Raw genomic sequence first — 15,800 nt, forward strand, 5'->3', positions numbered from 1 at the left:
TGTGATCGCAAGGTGGTTAATGATCATCGAAACGGAGATACATCTAATCTACTTTGTTCTGTGCAGACCACTGTAAAAACGGTTCCCAAGTCTGAGGTGGTACAGTAATTTGTCCTTTTTGAGACAGAAGTCTCATTTAATCACTCATGGGGTTCATAATCTCCTTGGGGATTAAAATCAACTTTCTTTTCTACCCTTGATCTGCTCGGAGCAGGAGGGGGTTGGAGTTACCAGCTTGGGAAAAAACTCTGCAGACTCAGGTACTCTACCAAGCACAAAGCCAGGTTAATGTATGGGAAATGCCTGCTCCTTCATTTGCCCTCCAGCTCACACCTCCACACAGACACATTTCACTGCCAGCGTGGAGAGAGAAGCCAGAGAAAAGTCTTTCCTGGACGCCAAAAGGTGTTCATAAGAAGGCAGCGAAACGGAGAGACGTGTTACAAATGCCAACACGTCACGAGTCAACTACACTGTTCTGAATGAGAGAGAAGGTCCACAGAGGGGAGAGAGGAGAGGCAGAGAACTCAGTGACCTGGGATCACACCACTTCAGATTATCTACAGTACCGCTGTTACATTCATACCTGGCTCTAAGACTTGATGCCCCAAATGCAGATAGATTAAAGGCTCATTAGAATCAAATAAAGTGGTCAGGTCCACATGGCTAAACGGAGACATCAAAGTGATGATAAAAAAAGAATCATGTCATTTGCCCGATTCAACTGGAATGAAGACTGTCCTCCAGGATCAAATGATCCCTTAGGTCGTCTGCTTATTACGACCCATAGTTACATTTTATTGTAAGCCAACATCTAGCAGCTGTAATAATTATGACAGGACCAAAGGAGGAAGTTAGGTGATGTAGAGTGGTAGTAGTGGAGCAGAATAGTATGAAGAGTGACAAGTCTGACGTAGGAGGAGGAGGTCAAAACACAGACATTCAGACAGAATGCTGCCGTCTGGTTCCCATGTGAAACGATGACCAGTTCACAACCTTAACTGTGTGTTCATTCTTGTAATCATGGCCACACAGGTCCCACAGGATGTTATAGTTACCATGACAAAGAAGGTCCAGCACGCCTGCTGCTTGTACTACGGGGTGTATTATTATCACCATGATCTCGCAGGTTCGGTGGTACACTCCTTTGGGTCATTTCCAAGGGTAGGGACAAATAGTTGTTTAGGTTGGAGGACTTGTTGGCTCTGGATTAAGGTATTAAACAATAAAGTTCAAACAAACTCTCTCATTAGGTTTTTCACACTTGCACTTTGTCTAATCTAAACCCTAAGTACTGAAATCCCAAACTCTGGGGCTAATATTAAACAAGTAGTTTGGCATTTTAGGAAATTTGCAAGCAATTATCTTACCTTAGCATACAGACTGGGAGCTGTGGGAAACAACTAACCTGGTTTGCCTGAAGTGAAACAAAACTAGTTGCACCGGTAAACCTCACTAATTAACTCAGTAATTAAATACTAGGTACAGGTCGTAGTTATTAGCTGTTCTTTCCTGTGTACACCTGATAATGGTTTGAGGGTAAAACTCAAAGCTCGAGAAAACTGTCACTATGTCTCAGGAGATTCTCAGGAGTAACATTACTCCTTCACTAATTAACAACATGATATATTTCATTTTCTAATCTGTACAAAAACCTAAGGGTAAAGATGGCAATTTGTGGTTTTATGGGGAGTTATTTTCGGACCAGGAGTTCTGGCTCTACCTTCATAGGTGATGATGGAAGTTTTTTTTTTGACTGCCATGTCGTTGAACATTAATGGTTGAGCTGTAAGTTAATTGTTTGGTTTTTCACTGGAAACTCCGTGGATGTGGACCTTACTTGTCTTGTATCACAGTTGATTATTGTCATGGAAACCAAAGAGTTGCGTTCAGTTTCTCTCTGGACTGGAACTCACAGCGTGTACGGTAACAGCAGAGAAGGCGCTGGGTCAGTCCTGGGTTAGACACCTTTGACTTAGCTCCAACAACAGCTGGATGTTCAGTTCTCGTCTTTACCTTTACCTGAGGCTATGATGTCAGTCACATCCACATCAAATACAAGAAGTTTCTTTTACTTTTATAGTTGCTTACTACTCAAGTCATTTTGTCAGAAGATACTTTTGTACTCCAACTCAGTTTTGACTTCTACTTCTACTTGAGTAAAAACTTTTACTTCAGGACATGGATGCTGCCTGTTTTTTTCTGCATAAAACAAACGTAATGACCACACAGGTCACTGGTCCCGACCCCCCGATACGATCCAGAGGAGCATCTCCTGGAATAACCTTCGTTGTCATGGTTACAATAATAAACAATAAGATTGTAGAGTGGTCACGACTTGGTTAGGTTTAAGCACAAAAACTAATTGTTTAGTTTTAGGAAAACATTGTGTTTGGGTTAAAATAAGTACTTCTTTAAGGTTCACTGTTGCTACAATAGTAAACATGCAGTCAAGGTTGAGGAACAGGTGGTTAAAAGAAACAAGGACGGCTACTGGTCAAAGTCTACCTGTGTTTTATGAACCCATCCATCAACCCCAACCTCCCAATGTGGACTTTATCGTTCTTTTTACTACATCACCTGACTTCCTCCTTTGCTCCTGTGATAATTACTATGACCACTAGAGGTTGCTTAACGATAACACATGACTGTGGGTCGTAATAAGCTGCCGACACAGACGAGCTATGGGCTTGTTTTTTTTACAGCAGGACTCTAAAACACTTAAACTCTAAAACACTTTCTGTGTGCCAGAGTAGTTTTCAGTTGTCAGTATAAAGACTTTACACACCCTGAAGATGAAGACTGGCGATACTTCAATAGGACAAGAAATAACATAGGCTTCTACTAGTTTTTTTCTGTCTCAAAGTTGCTATTTTTAATGGGATGACGCCACTGAGCTGAAGAAGATTTATAAATGTCTCATATAATATTTGTAACTTTGGTGTCATCTCCCACCTTCTCATATCTTTCCAAATCTACAGTTGAGTAATGGCACTTCTAGTTTGAATGGGTCTGTTTTGATCTTATCTGCTGTAGCCTTGTACAAAAACCTTAATTTGTGATTTGTTCAGCAGGTACAGGTCTGATCGTCTTGTAAAAGTGGAAAGTAAGTGAACTGGGTCAAACATTGGGCCCTGAGTGGCACTGATTGACTGACTGTTCTGATAATCTCTTGTAAATGCATCTTGAGTTTATGCCCTAACTTTTCCACAGGTGACCTGACCTTTTTTCTTCTTCTAATTTACCTGTTAGTAAAACCACACGACACATGCTCCGTGTTCCCCTGTGATACAGTAGAAACCACATACTGTCTTTCTAATGGCTGTTATCATGTGCTGTAACATGTTTAATAAGGGACCAACTATAAAGTATTACATCAATAAAATATTAATTTAGATGCTGACATTAAATCCTCTTTTGGTCGTCTCTCATGTTAAACTCAATAAATTCCCATTGGCACAAACAACATGGATGAGACACTGTCTACCCAACTGAACATGAACAAGAATGTATGTTCTCTATCGGCTGCAGGCAGAGGTAATGAGCACCTCTGAACACACTGAGAGGCGACTCACACTCTGGAAAATTAGTACTGTGTTGTACGAACAAAACTTCACGTTGAAAAGCTTTAAACCTTCATTGAGGTCTGATTGTGAACATCCAGCCTCACAGCGAGACCAGCTGTCGTTACACAACATGAGACGGCTGAACATAAGGATTTTGTGCTGTGCACTGAACAGCACTGGTTTCCCATGACTGTGTAAGGGTGAGAGCTAATTCACTGAAGAGGCTTTAATAGAAGAAAAAAAAAATCCTAGTCAGAGCTACACGGCATACACAGGCTCCATAAGCCACCACAGCACTTCTTACACACAAGCTGAAAACTGCCGGGGGTGCGTGGGGTCGCGTTTCTGTGACGGAAGCCTTAAAACATGTGATTGACAAAGAAACAAAAATGTCTTGGGCATTAATTTGTTTTCTTTCACCTTTAAATATTAATTGTACAGTGAAGACATTATTTTTATATTATATATTGTATTCCTGTTATACTGAGTACAAGTGAGCTGCAATCACCTCTGTCAGGAATTCCACTTCATGTCAATTAATCACACTTTAACTGACATTTCAACTCCTTTCAGCTCTTTCCTCTAATTTCATCTGACACATTCAATATTTACACTTAAACTATAACTATAACTAACTATAACTTCCCATTTCCTTCATGTGAGTATTTCAGCTGCCACTTCAGCCACAGCTTCAGCTGTTTCAAGTATTTCAACTGAGCAGATGTACTTTTTGCAGTAGTATTTGTTATCTATGTGTCTCTACTGATAAACATTTTATAAGGGGTAAAGGGATAAATAAAGAAAAGGACTTAACCTCTAACACAAACATAAATCTGTGAATTTACTGTCACAAAACAGTGAATACATTCATTAGCAGAGTTTACATCCGTATTTATGACTCAAATATTACATATCATATTAATAGCCAAGAACAAACAAACAAATAAATAAATCAAAATCATATTTCATGTGTCTGTGCGACAAAAGACGATGACTCACAGTTTCTCTTACGGGTGAGTCATTGATGGACAACAACTCAAGAAAATTCATATCTTTTTTATTTGGCTTTTTCTCCTCTCTAACATAACAAAGCTTGCCACATGATTAATAACTAATTTTAAGTGTCACATTAATATAGTAAATTAAAAGTTAAAAGGAGACGTCCTGGCTGAAGCGTGATGAGAGCATTCACTCTGAGCTAATACGCTGATCAAGATCACAAATAATACAAGAGGAAAGACCAAACATTTCAAGTGTTTTCTCATCTGTTTTCACTCTTGAATGAATTTACCCTCTGATAGAAGTGAGGACTTGCTCTGCTTTGAAAGCTAAACCCACAGACCTCAGGATGAGACAGAGTTGTGTGAGTGGACAGGGGACAGGCTGAATGGTGACACATCCTCTCCAGGAAAAGATGAGCCACATGAGATAATCCCAGTACCACTTGTGAGGAGGAGATAAAGAGGAGAGAGGAGCGAGGAGCTTACATTGGCTGCTGTCCTGTGAAGTGTTGCTGTCCTCCGCGGTGTCTGTCAGGATGTTGTTATCCTCCCCGGCTGCTGCATTCAAGTATCAAACAGTGTCTGTACCAGTCTGCTGCATCTACAGCATCGCTGCACGGCAGAGCGCAGCCGAGCAGAGCGGAGCAGGGCGGGCGGATCAGCACAGGAGGGGAGGGGGGAGGGAGGGAGGAGGGAGGAGGGGGGTGGGTGGGTGGGCTGGAACGTAACAGGACAGATTGAGAAAGGACACTGAGCTACTGTACAGACCCTGCTGTCAGGACCGGGTCACATGGGCCGGAGACATGAATCCTCTGCTTCGTGGAAATGTGGATTTCTGAGATTTCTAATCTTCATCACGGCTGACAGGTGTAGGCTTAGGTTTATATAACCCACATCTCTACACTCAAGGACACATTTCCCACATTTTAAAACTAGGCCAAACCAGATGCAGTGTATCAGCACTACCGGCTCATCATGAGTCTCATTAGCAGCTACATTAAATGATGAATGTTTCAAGTCAAGGGCCACATTTTTCTGCCACATCTCATGGTCTTCATCAATTTGCTTAATTAACTATCGTCAGAGAAAAACCATGAGACGCAGTTGAAGAAAATCTAATAAGTGGACCTTGATTTTTTTTCTTCCCATTAACTGAAATGAAACAGTTTTGATAAAATTGATTGAACAGTTCAAGAATAACTGTAATTTATTTTCCGTTGAAATTCATGAAATTCTTGAAACTTAATACATCAGATAATCATCTTACAACTGACATGGAAGTTTCTCTGTAGAAACTTTCTATAGAAACTCGTAGAGATGCACAGAGACACAGCCTGTGGATGTTGGAGACATGGTTGAATTCCTCAGAGTCTTTGGGGATGTGACAAATAAACCAACAAGCCACAACAGGAGCTGCATATCTCAGGGACTGAATCCACTGCCAAACGTGAGCCTGACAAGTTCGGACTTGAAGAGATACACAACGCCGTACAGTGTACGGATACACACCATTCTCTCCATCACTCATCCACTCAACCCCCCACCCCCCGTCTGTCTCATCTATGTCCGACCCCCCCTCTAACTTGCCAGAGGTTAGGAATTCTCCAGTGAACACACCTGGTGTCAAACTGGCATGACGGGGCACTTCAGACCCACAGTGACATGTAGGATGGAAAAGGCTTTTTTGTAAAGCTTTGCCTTTATTTACTAAGTAATGACTTTAAGATGTGTATTCGGTTTGTCAGTTTCTAGTGAAAAGTTAAATTACCACACCCCAGGAGGGAGAAGTTTGTTTTGAACATGTTATCACATCAGGCAAATAACCTCTGCCCTGAACTCTGGGAGGAGGATGTCAGGGCTTCAAGGTTTTTTTGTTTTTTTTTCTAATAAAACACATTAAAAAAATCTTCGCCAAAGTGCTTTAGAGAGAAATTTAAAACACATTTATCCATCCATTTTCTATACCGCTTATGCAAACCGGGTCGTGGGGGGGCAAGAGCCAATGCCAGCTGACATTGAGCGAGGGTGGGATACAGCCCAGACAGGTCTCCAGTCCATCACAGGGCTGAAATATCGAGACAAACAGCCATTCATGCTCACATTCACACCTACAGGCAGTTTAGAGTCTCCAGTTAACCTAAGCTGCAGGTCTTTGGACTGGGCCCAGGCCCGGGGTTCAAACCCAGAACCTTCCTGCTGTGAGGCGACAGCGTTAACCACTGCAAAACACATTTAAATAAGTAAAATGATCCATAAACATCATGTTGTCATTTTCATAACTATTAAAGCTAAAAATAACTTATAAAAGGATGGGGATTAAGGCTGAGCTACTACTACTACCAATAATCCAGACTTTACAACTCTCGAGGGAGAAACACTTATAGAAAGAGACAGAAGGAGAGAGAGAGACCAAGTTAGTAACATGTATTACTGAATGCTGACAGATGGCCTCCTGGACCCAAACTGGGAGCTGGTTCCACAGGAGAGGATCCTAACAGCTGAAGACTCTGCCTTGCGTTCTACTCTTGGATACTGTAGGAACCACAGGTAGGCCTTTATTCTGGGAGTAGAGTGTTCTAGTGGGGTAACAGGCACAATGAGCTGTTTAAGATATGATGGTCCCTGATGTTTAAGGGCTTTGGAGGTGATGAGGATCTCGTCTGGATTTTACAGGGAGCCAGTGCAGTGACGCTAACACAGGACTGATATGATCTCCTTTCCTATCTCCTCTCTGTACTTTTGCCATGTCAGTCCTTCAAGTTTCTTTTATGTGGGTGTTAAAGGACATATCATACCTGATCAAAGATAACTCTGAGATTCCTTACAGTGGTGCTGGAGGCCAGGCCAATGCCAACTAGTATAACTATATCATTTTATGTGTCCCTGATGTGTCAGGGGCCAAGTACAATAATTTCAGTTTTGTCTGAGTTTAACAGCAGAAAATTGCTGGTCATCCAGGTCTTTATGTCCTTAAGGCAAGTTCAATTTAATCTAACTTCAACTTGCTTTACAGACATAGGTTTCATCTGATTACACCGATAAGTATAATTGAGTATCATCTGTATAATCCTGAATATCGAGAACCTTGTGGAACTCCATGATTAACTTTTTGTGTACGTGGAGGATCCATCATTAACGTGTACAAAACTGAAATTGATGTGATAAATAGGAAAATTTTAAAACAGATTAGTGCCAGTTAAATGTCCCAGTCTCTGTAATAGGATGTGGTGGTCAACAATGTCAAATGCAGCACTAAGATCTAAGAAGACAAACACAGAGACAAGTCTTTTGATCGATGCAATAAGGAGGTGATTTGCATCTAAATCCTGGTTGAAAATATTTAAAGAAACTATTGTTATATATAAAGTCACACAACTGATTCTCAAGAGAGAAAGGGAAGGTTAGATATACAGTACGTGTATAGTGAGCTTAAACACCTGACTCAAGAGTAGGCTTTTTAAGACGTTTAACTGCAGCTACTTTAAAGGACTGTGGTCTATATCCTGCTGATAAAGACTTATTGATCATATCTGGTAAAGATAATCTCATAATAACACACTGAAACATCCTGGTGACACACTGGATACAGTAGTTCCTGCTGCACTGAGCATCACACTTTCTCAACAACAACATCTCCCCAGCCATTGCAAATACACATCCAACCACTTTTAGCAGTAGAGATTTGATCCTCCTACATCAACCATACCAGCAAAAAAAACAAAAAAACAAAACCATGATTATTACATAGAAAAGATTTGTAATTCAAAGACAAGTGTAATGACACACATGGAACAGTAGTGTAGTGACAGAGAGTGTTTCAGATTTCCTCTGGTTATAATGAAATGTCCTGGAGGTCTGCAGAGACCTCTGCTGGTAAAACACAGCACTAAAAAGACAGGAGGATGCCACTCACTGGTATATATTTGTTCAGTAATAAGACATTTCTCAGATGCACAAAACATTGGAGGACACATTCAGTACAAAAATACCTCTTCAGTATACCACCTTTATTTTAGGAAAAGTTCACTTTAAGTCAGCCCAGAATAGCAAAAGAATAGGAAAAATAAATAAACAAAAACAGGAGCGAATCTGTGATAAACTGCTCTTAAATCTGGTTTAGACAAGAAAATATTTACTTGTGGATAAAAGATATATTGTGCCACTTATTAAACTGAATCTGCTGGTTCCAATAACTCGCTGGGAGCCTGGCACTGACTCTCCTACAGTAGATATCACGCTTTGTAAATTAAGGCATATTTATTGCCACTAAAAGTAATTTCTGTGTGGGGGGGGGAAAAAAGAGGAAGATATTTTACCATATTTATTTTATCATACAGCTAAATGATGCAAGATTTATTGTGGGATCTTAATCCCACAGCATAAATGTAGTGTGATCTATGGAGCTCCACAATGTTCAATATCAAATAAATGAATAAATAATAATGAAATAAATAATTGCATTAATAGATTCTGTAAGTAGTAAGAATGAGTTGATCTTGAAACGTGATGCCTGTCATTGTTCACGGTGCCATTGTGCAAATATTATTTCATATCATGACCTCAAGGTGACATTCGAGCTGGAAAACAACAAAGTTCAGCCTCCTCCAGTGTGTAAACAGTGACGACTGGAATAAAACACAGCGACTGAGCTCACCTCAGTCTACCATCGTACAGCTGGGAGGATGATGATGATGCCTGCTCTTTACTCTGCAGCCCTGATGCTGCTGCTGCTTCCTGGGACTCTGACTGGATGTAAGCTTCAAAATAATTCATAAAACCTTATGTCAAAGAATTTTTCATATAACTGAATATTAAAAAATCTCTTTAACTAAATGTCTGTTGCTGTTTTAGTCATCTATCACGCAGATACTGACCCAGTTCCCATTCACGTGGAGGTACAGAACAGCCTCCTAGGAGAGCCACCGTTAACCTTCAGCACTCATGTGGCTCCCAGAGGGATCCTGCTGGGTGCACTGAAGAGACTCATGGCCTCCAACTCCGACTTCAAGTAAGACCATAACATCACTCTCATCACCTGAGAGTGAGTCTTCAGTTAAAACTTGTTGTATTGAAGTAAACATGGCTGTGAAGAGCAGTGGATTTAAAATATTCAAAAAAATCTGAAATGCTCTGAAAAATGTTTTAATCGACAGGGTGACATTCTCACAGTGGAAAACTTTGAATTAGAGTTGGATGAAACTGAATGGAGAATATATAGTTTTTTATACTGAGCATTTTAAAAAAATATATTTTTGAAAAAATTTTTTGTCCAGGATTTTCCACAGTGTATTAAAGTGAGGTGGAGCATGTGAATTGAAGTTCCCCTCATAAAAGCATGTTTGTTTAATTAGTTAATTTGTTTGAAGAAATGGGCCGTGGTGACGATCCACATCATGCATCTGTCATAAGTCAAATAAACTACAGTGGGTGTAAATCATCTTTGCAGATTTACCTACACAGAGGATCCAAACTACGGCCCCTACCTGGAGAGTGTGAACGGTGTGGCTGGAAACGATAAAGAGCACACCTACTGGGAGCTGCTGGTCCAGACTCCAGACGGCAAAATCACAAGACCTGATGTTGGTAAGTTGACTCTGAAAATGTCTGATCCGTCTTTTTATTTTCACTGCATATTTTGATTTTAACACACTACATGCATCCTGTTTGTAGGTATTGGGTGTTACATTCCCAGCGCAAATGAGAAAATCATTCTGAAATTCACAAAGTGGTGAAGATTCAGCAGCTTCTGTTCATCATCACGGGATCAGAGCCAGAGCTGGAACCAGCTGTACCACAATGTATTTCATAACAGTACAATCAAACTAATCAAAATAAATATCCAAGTAAATTATCCTTCCTCATGTTGATTTGCAAAGGGAAAATTCCACAGGAGAATAAAATGTTATCAGCAGCTGATATTATCGTCTTTTGTGTGTGTGATGTTCATTATATTTCCGAGGTGTTGGGGGTCTGACAGGCCGAGGCCCAACACCTTTTTAAATGTCACTTTTTTACTGCTCTGGATGGAGGTGAGTGACGTTTCATTTGTGCAGCACAAATGAAACGTCACTCCCCTCCACTGCCCTCGGGCGGACGTCAAACTGACACATAACTCCAAACCTACACAATTAAAATTGAACCCATGAGTATAATTAAACACCAGCAGAAAGAAAAGTCTAAATGTGCCTTTGTGATTTTGGTGAACTGACTGGAAGTGTCTACACAGCCTAGTGCATGCTGACTTCTTGAGTTGCCGAGTGTCTGCAGATGTTTGGCAGCTGTGGTGAGGTCGGGACACTCATGACATGTTATGGCTTCACCCTGACGTGGTGAGGTGTTAGAGGATAAGATAAGAAATCCTTTATTTATCCCTATAGGGGAATTCACAGTAGCTCATTCATGTATTTAGTTAAAATTACGATTGAGACTTTGTCCTGCAATGTGTCAGGTTGGAGGAGGAAACAACCATGAGGCGGTAACACGAATCTTTAAAACTTTTATTAAACTAGTTTATTTAACTAGTCAGTCATGACAGAGAACCCATAGAAAATATAATTTGTTGTTGTTGATGATTTGTTTATTTAAATGAATAATACTTTAAAACACAAATTTTACTAAAAAATTTTTTTTTTTACCTGTTTTATCAAAAAAAAACAAAAAAAAAAAACAAAACAAAACCTTAAGTAAAAACAATATTGTATAATTTTAATGCTTCTACAGCAGTGACTCATTCTCTATTTTTCCTCCTGTATTTCCATTATAACCAATAAAAACTAAAATCAAGCTGCTTTTTAGGAGAAGAGGAGCTAATTCTGAGAACTGGGGAACTGTCTCTAAACCCAGAGATCGCAAGAAGTTTATCACCTAAAAGTTGAAGTGAACAGTTTTTAGATGTGAAATAAGCTCTAAAATAAAAAGGGTTAAACAGAGAGAATCAAACCACTCCTCTTCCTGGATTAAGTCAAACACTGATAACCCTTCCTCTTCTTCCTGCTCTTAAACGCACCAAGGTCCCCTCTCTCCAAATATGTCCTTGTTCCCTCCCCTTCAGATCTACAGTTTGAAGATGGGTGGAACCAACATGTGGTGAGAGCTACAGACCCCGTTCACTGCAGAACACATGTTATTTAGATCAGAGTTCAAACTAGTTTCATTTCTAAGGAAGTGATACTCAGACAGTCGTCGCTGACAAAGAGGTGACATGGCGCAGACAGGAGTTCAGCTGGACCACAAAAAAATTAGCTGTTCGATCTGCCTGGATCTGCTGAAGGATCCGGTGGCTGTTCCCTGTGGACACAGCTACTGCATGAACTGCATCGAAAGCTTCTGGGATGAACAGGATGAGGAGGAGATCCACAGCTGCCCTCAGTGCAGGGAGACCTTCACACCGAGGCCTGCCCTGGTGAAAAACACCATGTTGGCCGATTTGGTGGAGGAGCTGAAGAAGACTGGACTCCAAGCTGCTCCTGCTGATCACTGCTATGCTGGACCTGAAGATGTGGCCTGTGATGTCTGCACTGGGAGAAAACTGAAAGCTGTCAAATCCTGTTTGGTTTGTCTGATCTCTTACTGTGAGAAACACCTGCAGCTTCATTATGACTCTCCGGCCTTTCAAAAACACAAGCTGGTGGAGCCCTCCAAGAAGCTCCAGGAGAACATCTGCTCTCGTCATGATGAGGTGATGAAGATGTTCTGCCGCACTGATCAGCAGTGTATCTGTTATCTCTGCTCTGTGGATGAACATAAAGGCCACGACACAGTCTCAGCTGCAGCAGAAAGGACTGAGAGGCAGAGAGAGCTCCAGCTGAGTCGACAAAACATCCAGCAGACAATCCAGGACAGAGAGAAAGTTGTGAAGGTGCTCCAACAGGAGGTGGAGGCTATCAATGGCTCTGCTGATAAAGCAGTGGAGGACAGTGAGAAGATCTTCACTCAGCTGATCCGTCTGCTGGAGAAAAGAAGCTCTGACGTGAAGCAGCAGATCAGATCCCGGCAGGAAACTGAAGTGAGTGAATTTAAAAGGTATCAGGAGAAGCTGGAGCAGGAGATCACTGAGCTGAAGAGGAGAGACGCTGAGCTGAAGCAGCTCTCACACACAGAGGATAACAACCTGTTTCTACACAACTACACCTCTCTGCCACGAGTCAGTGATACTTCAGACTCATCCAGCATCCCTGTCCCTCTTTTTGTGGGCTTTCATGATGTGACAGCAGCTGTGTCAGAGGTCAGAGATAAACTACAGGACATTCTGAGAGAGAATAAGACAAAAGAGGAGATCAGAATCAGAAAAACAACATCAATGAGACAACAGCAGCCTTCTTCCAGTGAATCAGACCTCTTTGGGCAGAACCAGAGAAGAGACAGGTGGAATGAAGGGGAGGAACTTCAACTGAACTCGCTTTTGTGGAAAAAAAACCAAAAACAGGTAAAAATGCTTCGGTTCTTTCCTCCACAGTAGGAGAGTAACTGGACCACAGTGCAGACGTCCTGTCCTCCTGCAGCGCCTCTGAAACCATGACTCTCCTCCTCAGAGTCCAGACCACACTCACTGATCCTCTCTATGCTGGACTCTGGTTTTACTGGTTGGAGTCACTGCTGAGCTCTGTGACCTCAAAAAGACAAAAGTCCTTCATGGAGCTGTTGGTCAAAATCTGTATTTCACTTCTTGAATGTTTTCATGTTGCTAAAAGTTGCTTAAAGCTTTTTTTCATGTTTTTTTTCTTTTAATGCTTTTTTTCATGTTATTAACTGCAGTGTTGAGTCAGAGCGATCAGACTGAGAACCTGAGACGGGAGTGTTTCTTTTGATTTGTTGATTTGTTGTGGTCCAGTTAAAAACGGTTCAACACACAGTATCAAACCGCTCCTCTTCCCTGGAATAAGTCAAAGCCTGATAACCTGATAACCCTCCCTCTTCTTCCTGCTGCCAAACTCAGCGAGCTCCACTCTGTCCAAATACGTCCTTGTTTTGTCCCCTTCAGATCAACAGTTTGAAGGTGGGTGGAGCCAACAGGTGGATAGGTGTAAGAGCTGAAAGATCAGAGTTCAAACTGATGTCATTTCTAATGAAGGGACACTCAGACAGTCGTTGCTGACGGAGAGGTGAAGTGGTGCCAAGAGGAGTTCAGCCGAAATGGAAAAAAATATCTGTCTGTCATCTACTAAAGGAGAAAAAGGCAAAACAGGAAATTGGAAATGGAAAAACAACATCAATGAGTCATCAACAGCCTTTTTCTGGTGACCCCAACAGCTTTTCTGTATTTAGGCAGGACCAGGGGAGGGACCTCAAATGAACACGTTTGGACATGAAAAATCTTCCTTTTAAGTCGTCAGGAAAACAGTTCCAAGTTGCTCCATAACCTCAGAAAGTCACAAAAGTCATTCATGGAGCTGTGGGTCAAAATCTGAATTTTACTTCTTGACATGACTTTGTCTCCATGTTTGTTGCTAACAGCTCACTGCTGTGCACACAGATCACCTGTCAATCAAACAATGACTGTCAGCATCTTCTTATTGATTGTTGTGTTGATGTTTGAGTTTCTGTAGGTGGAGCACATCACTGCTCATGATGATTGTTTTACCTAAACTGACACTTCTCCACATGACAATATAAACTTCTGTGCTCTAGATGTTAATTGAACATTTGTATCGATGTATTTGTACTTTGCTGTTTCTCTTCTGCTGCATGGACCTAAACTTACTTCACTGCTTTGTACATTTGTAACAAAAAATCATTTGAATTGTTACCTATTGTTATTATAACCAATAAAGAGATGATTCAGTAGATGACACTGCTTATGTGGAATCATTTGTGAATCACTGCATGAAGCAACTTCTAGTTTCATGTTCTATCACAGTTTTGTTTGCTGTCTGGAAGAGTAAAATCTGAAAGCCATAGATCAGATGGTGTAATACAATTAACCTCTCCATGTTTTCAGCACCAACACTCCTCATTTAATCTTATGGAGGCAAATGAGCAAATGTTCATGATGTTGTGCTGTGAAGAAAAAGATCTGCAGGTGAATTCTGTTCAGGACTCACACTGGGGGAGTCTGGACCCTCCTCAGATCAGGTTTATGGGGGGTGATAGAAACCAACAGGAGGACCTTGGTTTCCCTGTGAAAATCCTGAGCAGTTATTGGAGAGCAGTGAATCATCGTGACCTAATAGTGCTCTTCACTCTCAGTAGCTTTTAAACTAATTAGAGATTGATCACTAATCATTGGTAACAGAACCCCTGGAGACAACATGGCCCTTCTTTGTGTTCACAGCGTGACAGTAGCTATAACTTTTAAACAGTTGACTACGCGGCTTGTTCTGACAGCTCAATAGGCCTCAAGACGTTTGAATAATCGTCATGGATATTTTCAATAAAGGTGGAGCCTTCCAACAATAAAGCACTGGAAACCCAATACTCTCCTGGGGACGGTGTAATAGTCTGAGGTGCAGGTTAATGATCAGAAGTTCTTTGATTACATCATAATTTTGGGGAACGTGTCCATACCATACTTTAATCCTCAAGCCCAACATCGAATAACTCCAGTTGCACTTTTTCATGTTATCGACTGCGGTGTTGAGTCAAAGCGGTCAGAGTGATAACCTTTCCCACATAACGACAGGAGCGTCTCTTAATAGAGCACCGGCTGATGTCGGCTGTTTGGATGTGAATCGCTCTCTGGCACTCGCCAACAAAAGCATTAACAACGAGTGTCATCAATGACAATGTTTTTCTTTTTTTTTTCTAAGGTTGGATCAATTGAATTGTGGGTTTTTGTCTTGGGAATATATTCACTTTATTTGCACTGTGCTGCAGGATCCAGAGTATAAAAGTGGAGCAGGTGTGGTGTCGCTGCTCAGAGTTGTTCAGAGGAATTCTGAAGCCTCCAGGACCTTCTGTTGGACAAGAACACACAGAAATGGCCCAGGTTGAGCAGGTAGGTCATGACCAGTTTGGTGAATCATTTAGGCTGATAACATAAAAGTGTATTTATGATTAGAAGATTGCAGGCCTGTGATAAGGGACAGTATGACGTCACGTAGATTAGCTGCTAATACAAGTGCCAGATCCAGTTTACACAACGATTGTTGCAAAGATTAGTTGATTAATCGCTTGGTTTCAACTATTCTAATAATCAATTAGTTTTCAAGTAAAAATGTTGTATGTTTACGTTTAGCCTACTTAGTTTGTCTTATTTGATATTACATGAAATATCTTTGGGGTTTTGGAAGGTTGA

At 41.0% G+C, this 15,800-nt stretch overlaps 3 protein-coding genes across 4 annotated transcripts in view; 2 read left to right on the top strand and 1 right to left on the bottom strand.

Annotated features, from left to right (window-relative positions):
- LOC139614337 (ATP-binding cassette sub-family G member 4-like) overlaps positions 1–15,800 on the bottom strand; it is a 175,459-nt gene that overhangs the window by 12,358 nt on the left and 147,301 nt on the right. The window contains exon 1 of one of the 2 annotated variants that reach the window (XM_071471477.1): positions 5,054–5,218. The exons of the other annotated variant lie outside the window; for it this stretch is intronic. The gene's annotated coding sequence lies outside the window, so the exon portion shown is untranslated. Of the gene's footprint in view, positions 1–5,053; positions 5,219–15,800 lie in introns of those variants that run through there. 2 annotated transcript variants of the gene reach the window in all.
- On the top strand, positions 9,163–10,483 carry LOC139614612 (cobalamin binding intrinsic factor-like). The gene is made up of 4 exons (XM_071472039.1): positions 9,163–9,319; positions 9,419–9,575; positions 10,014–10,150; positions 10,238–10,483. The coding sequence occupies exons 1-4, from the start codon at positions 9,250–9,252 to the stop codon at positions 10,297–10,299; spliced, it is 426 nt and encodes a 141-aa protein (XP_071328140.1). The 5' UTR covers positions 9,163–9,249; the 3' UTR covers positions 10,300–10,483.
- On the top strand, positions 11,686–14,352 carry LOC139614338 (E3 ubiquitin/ISG15 ligase TRIM25-like). Its single transcript, XM_071471478.1, has one exon. The coding sequence runs from the start codon at positions 11,769–11,771 to the stop codon at positions 13,023–13,025; it is 1,257 nt and encodes a 418-aa protein (XP_071327579.1). The 5' UTR covers positions 11,686–11,768; the 3' UTR covers positions 13,026–14,352.

Source organism: Trachinotus anak, unplaced genomic scaffold (assembly GCF_046630095.1).
Source record: "Trachinotus anak isolate AG129_WGS33_773 ecotype Australia unplaced genomic scaffold, CSIRO_AGI_Tana_v1 ptg000034l, whole genome shotgun sequence".
Classification (NCBI taxonomy): domain Eukaryota; kingdom Metazoa; phylum Chordata; class Actinopteri; order Carangiformes; family Carangidae; genus Trachinotus; species Trachinotus anak.

Bases quoted from the DNA above. Each gene is read 5' to 3' on its own strand.
- LOC139614612 (XM_071472039.1), top strand. From the start codon at position 9,250: ATGATGATGATGCCTGCTCTTTACTCTGCAGCCCTGATGCTGCTGCTG. The intron at 9,320-9,418 runs GTAAGCTTCAAA...TTGCTGTTTTAG, and splicing joins TCCTGGGACTCTGACTGGAT to TCATCTATCACGCAGATACT. The intron at 9,576-10,013 runs GTAAGACCATAA...TCATCTTTGCAG, and splicing joins GCCTCCAACTCCGACTTCAA to ATTTACCTACACAGAGGATC.
- LOC139614338 (XM_071471478.1), top strand. From the start codon at position 11,769: ATGGCGCAGACAGGAGTTCAGCTGGACCACAAAAAAATTAGCTGTTCG.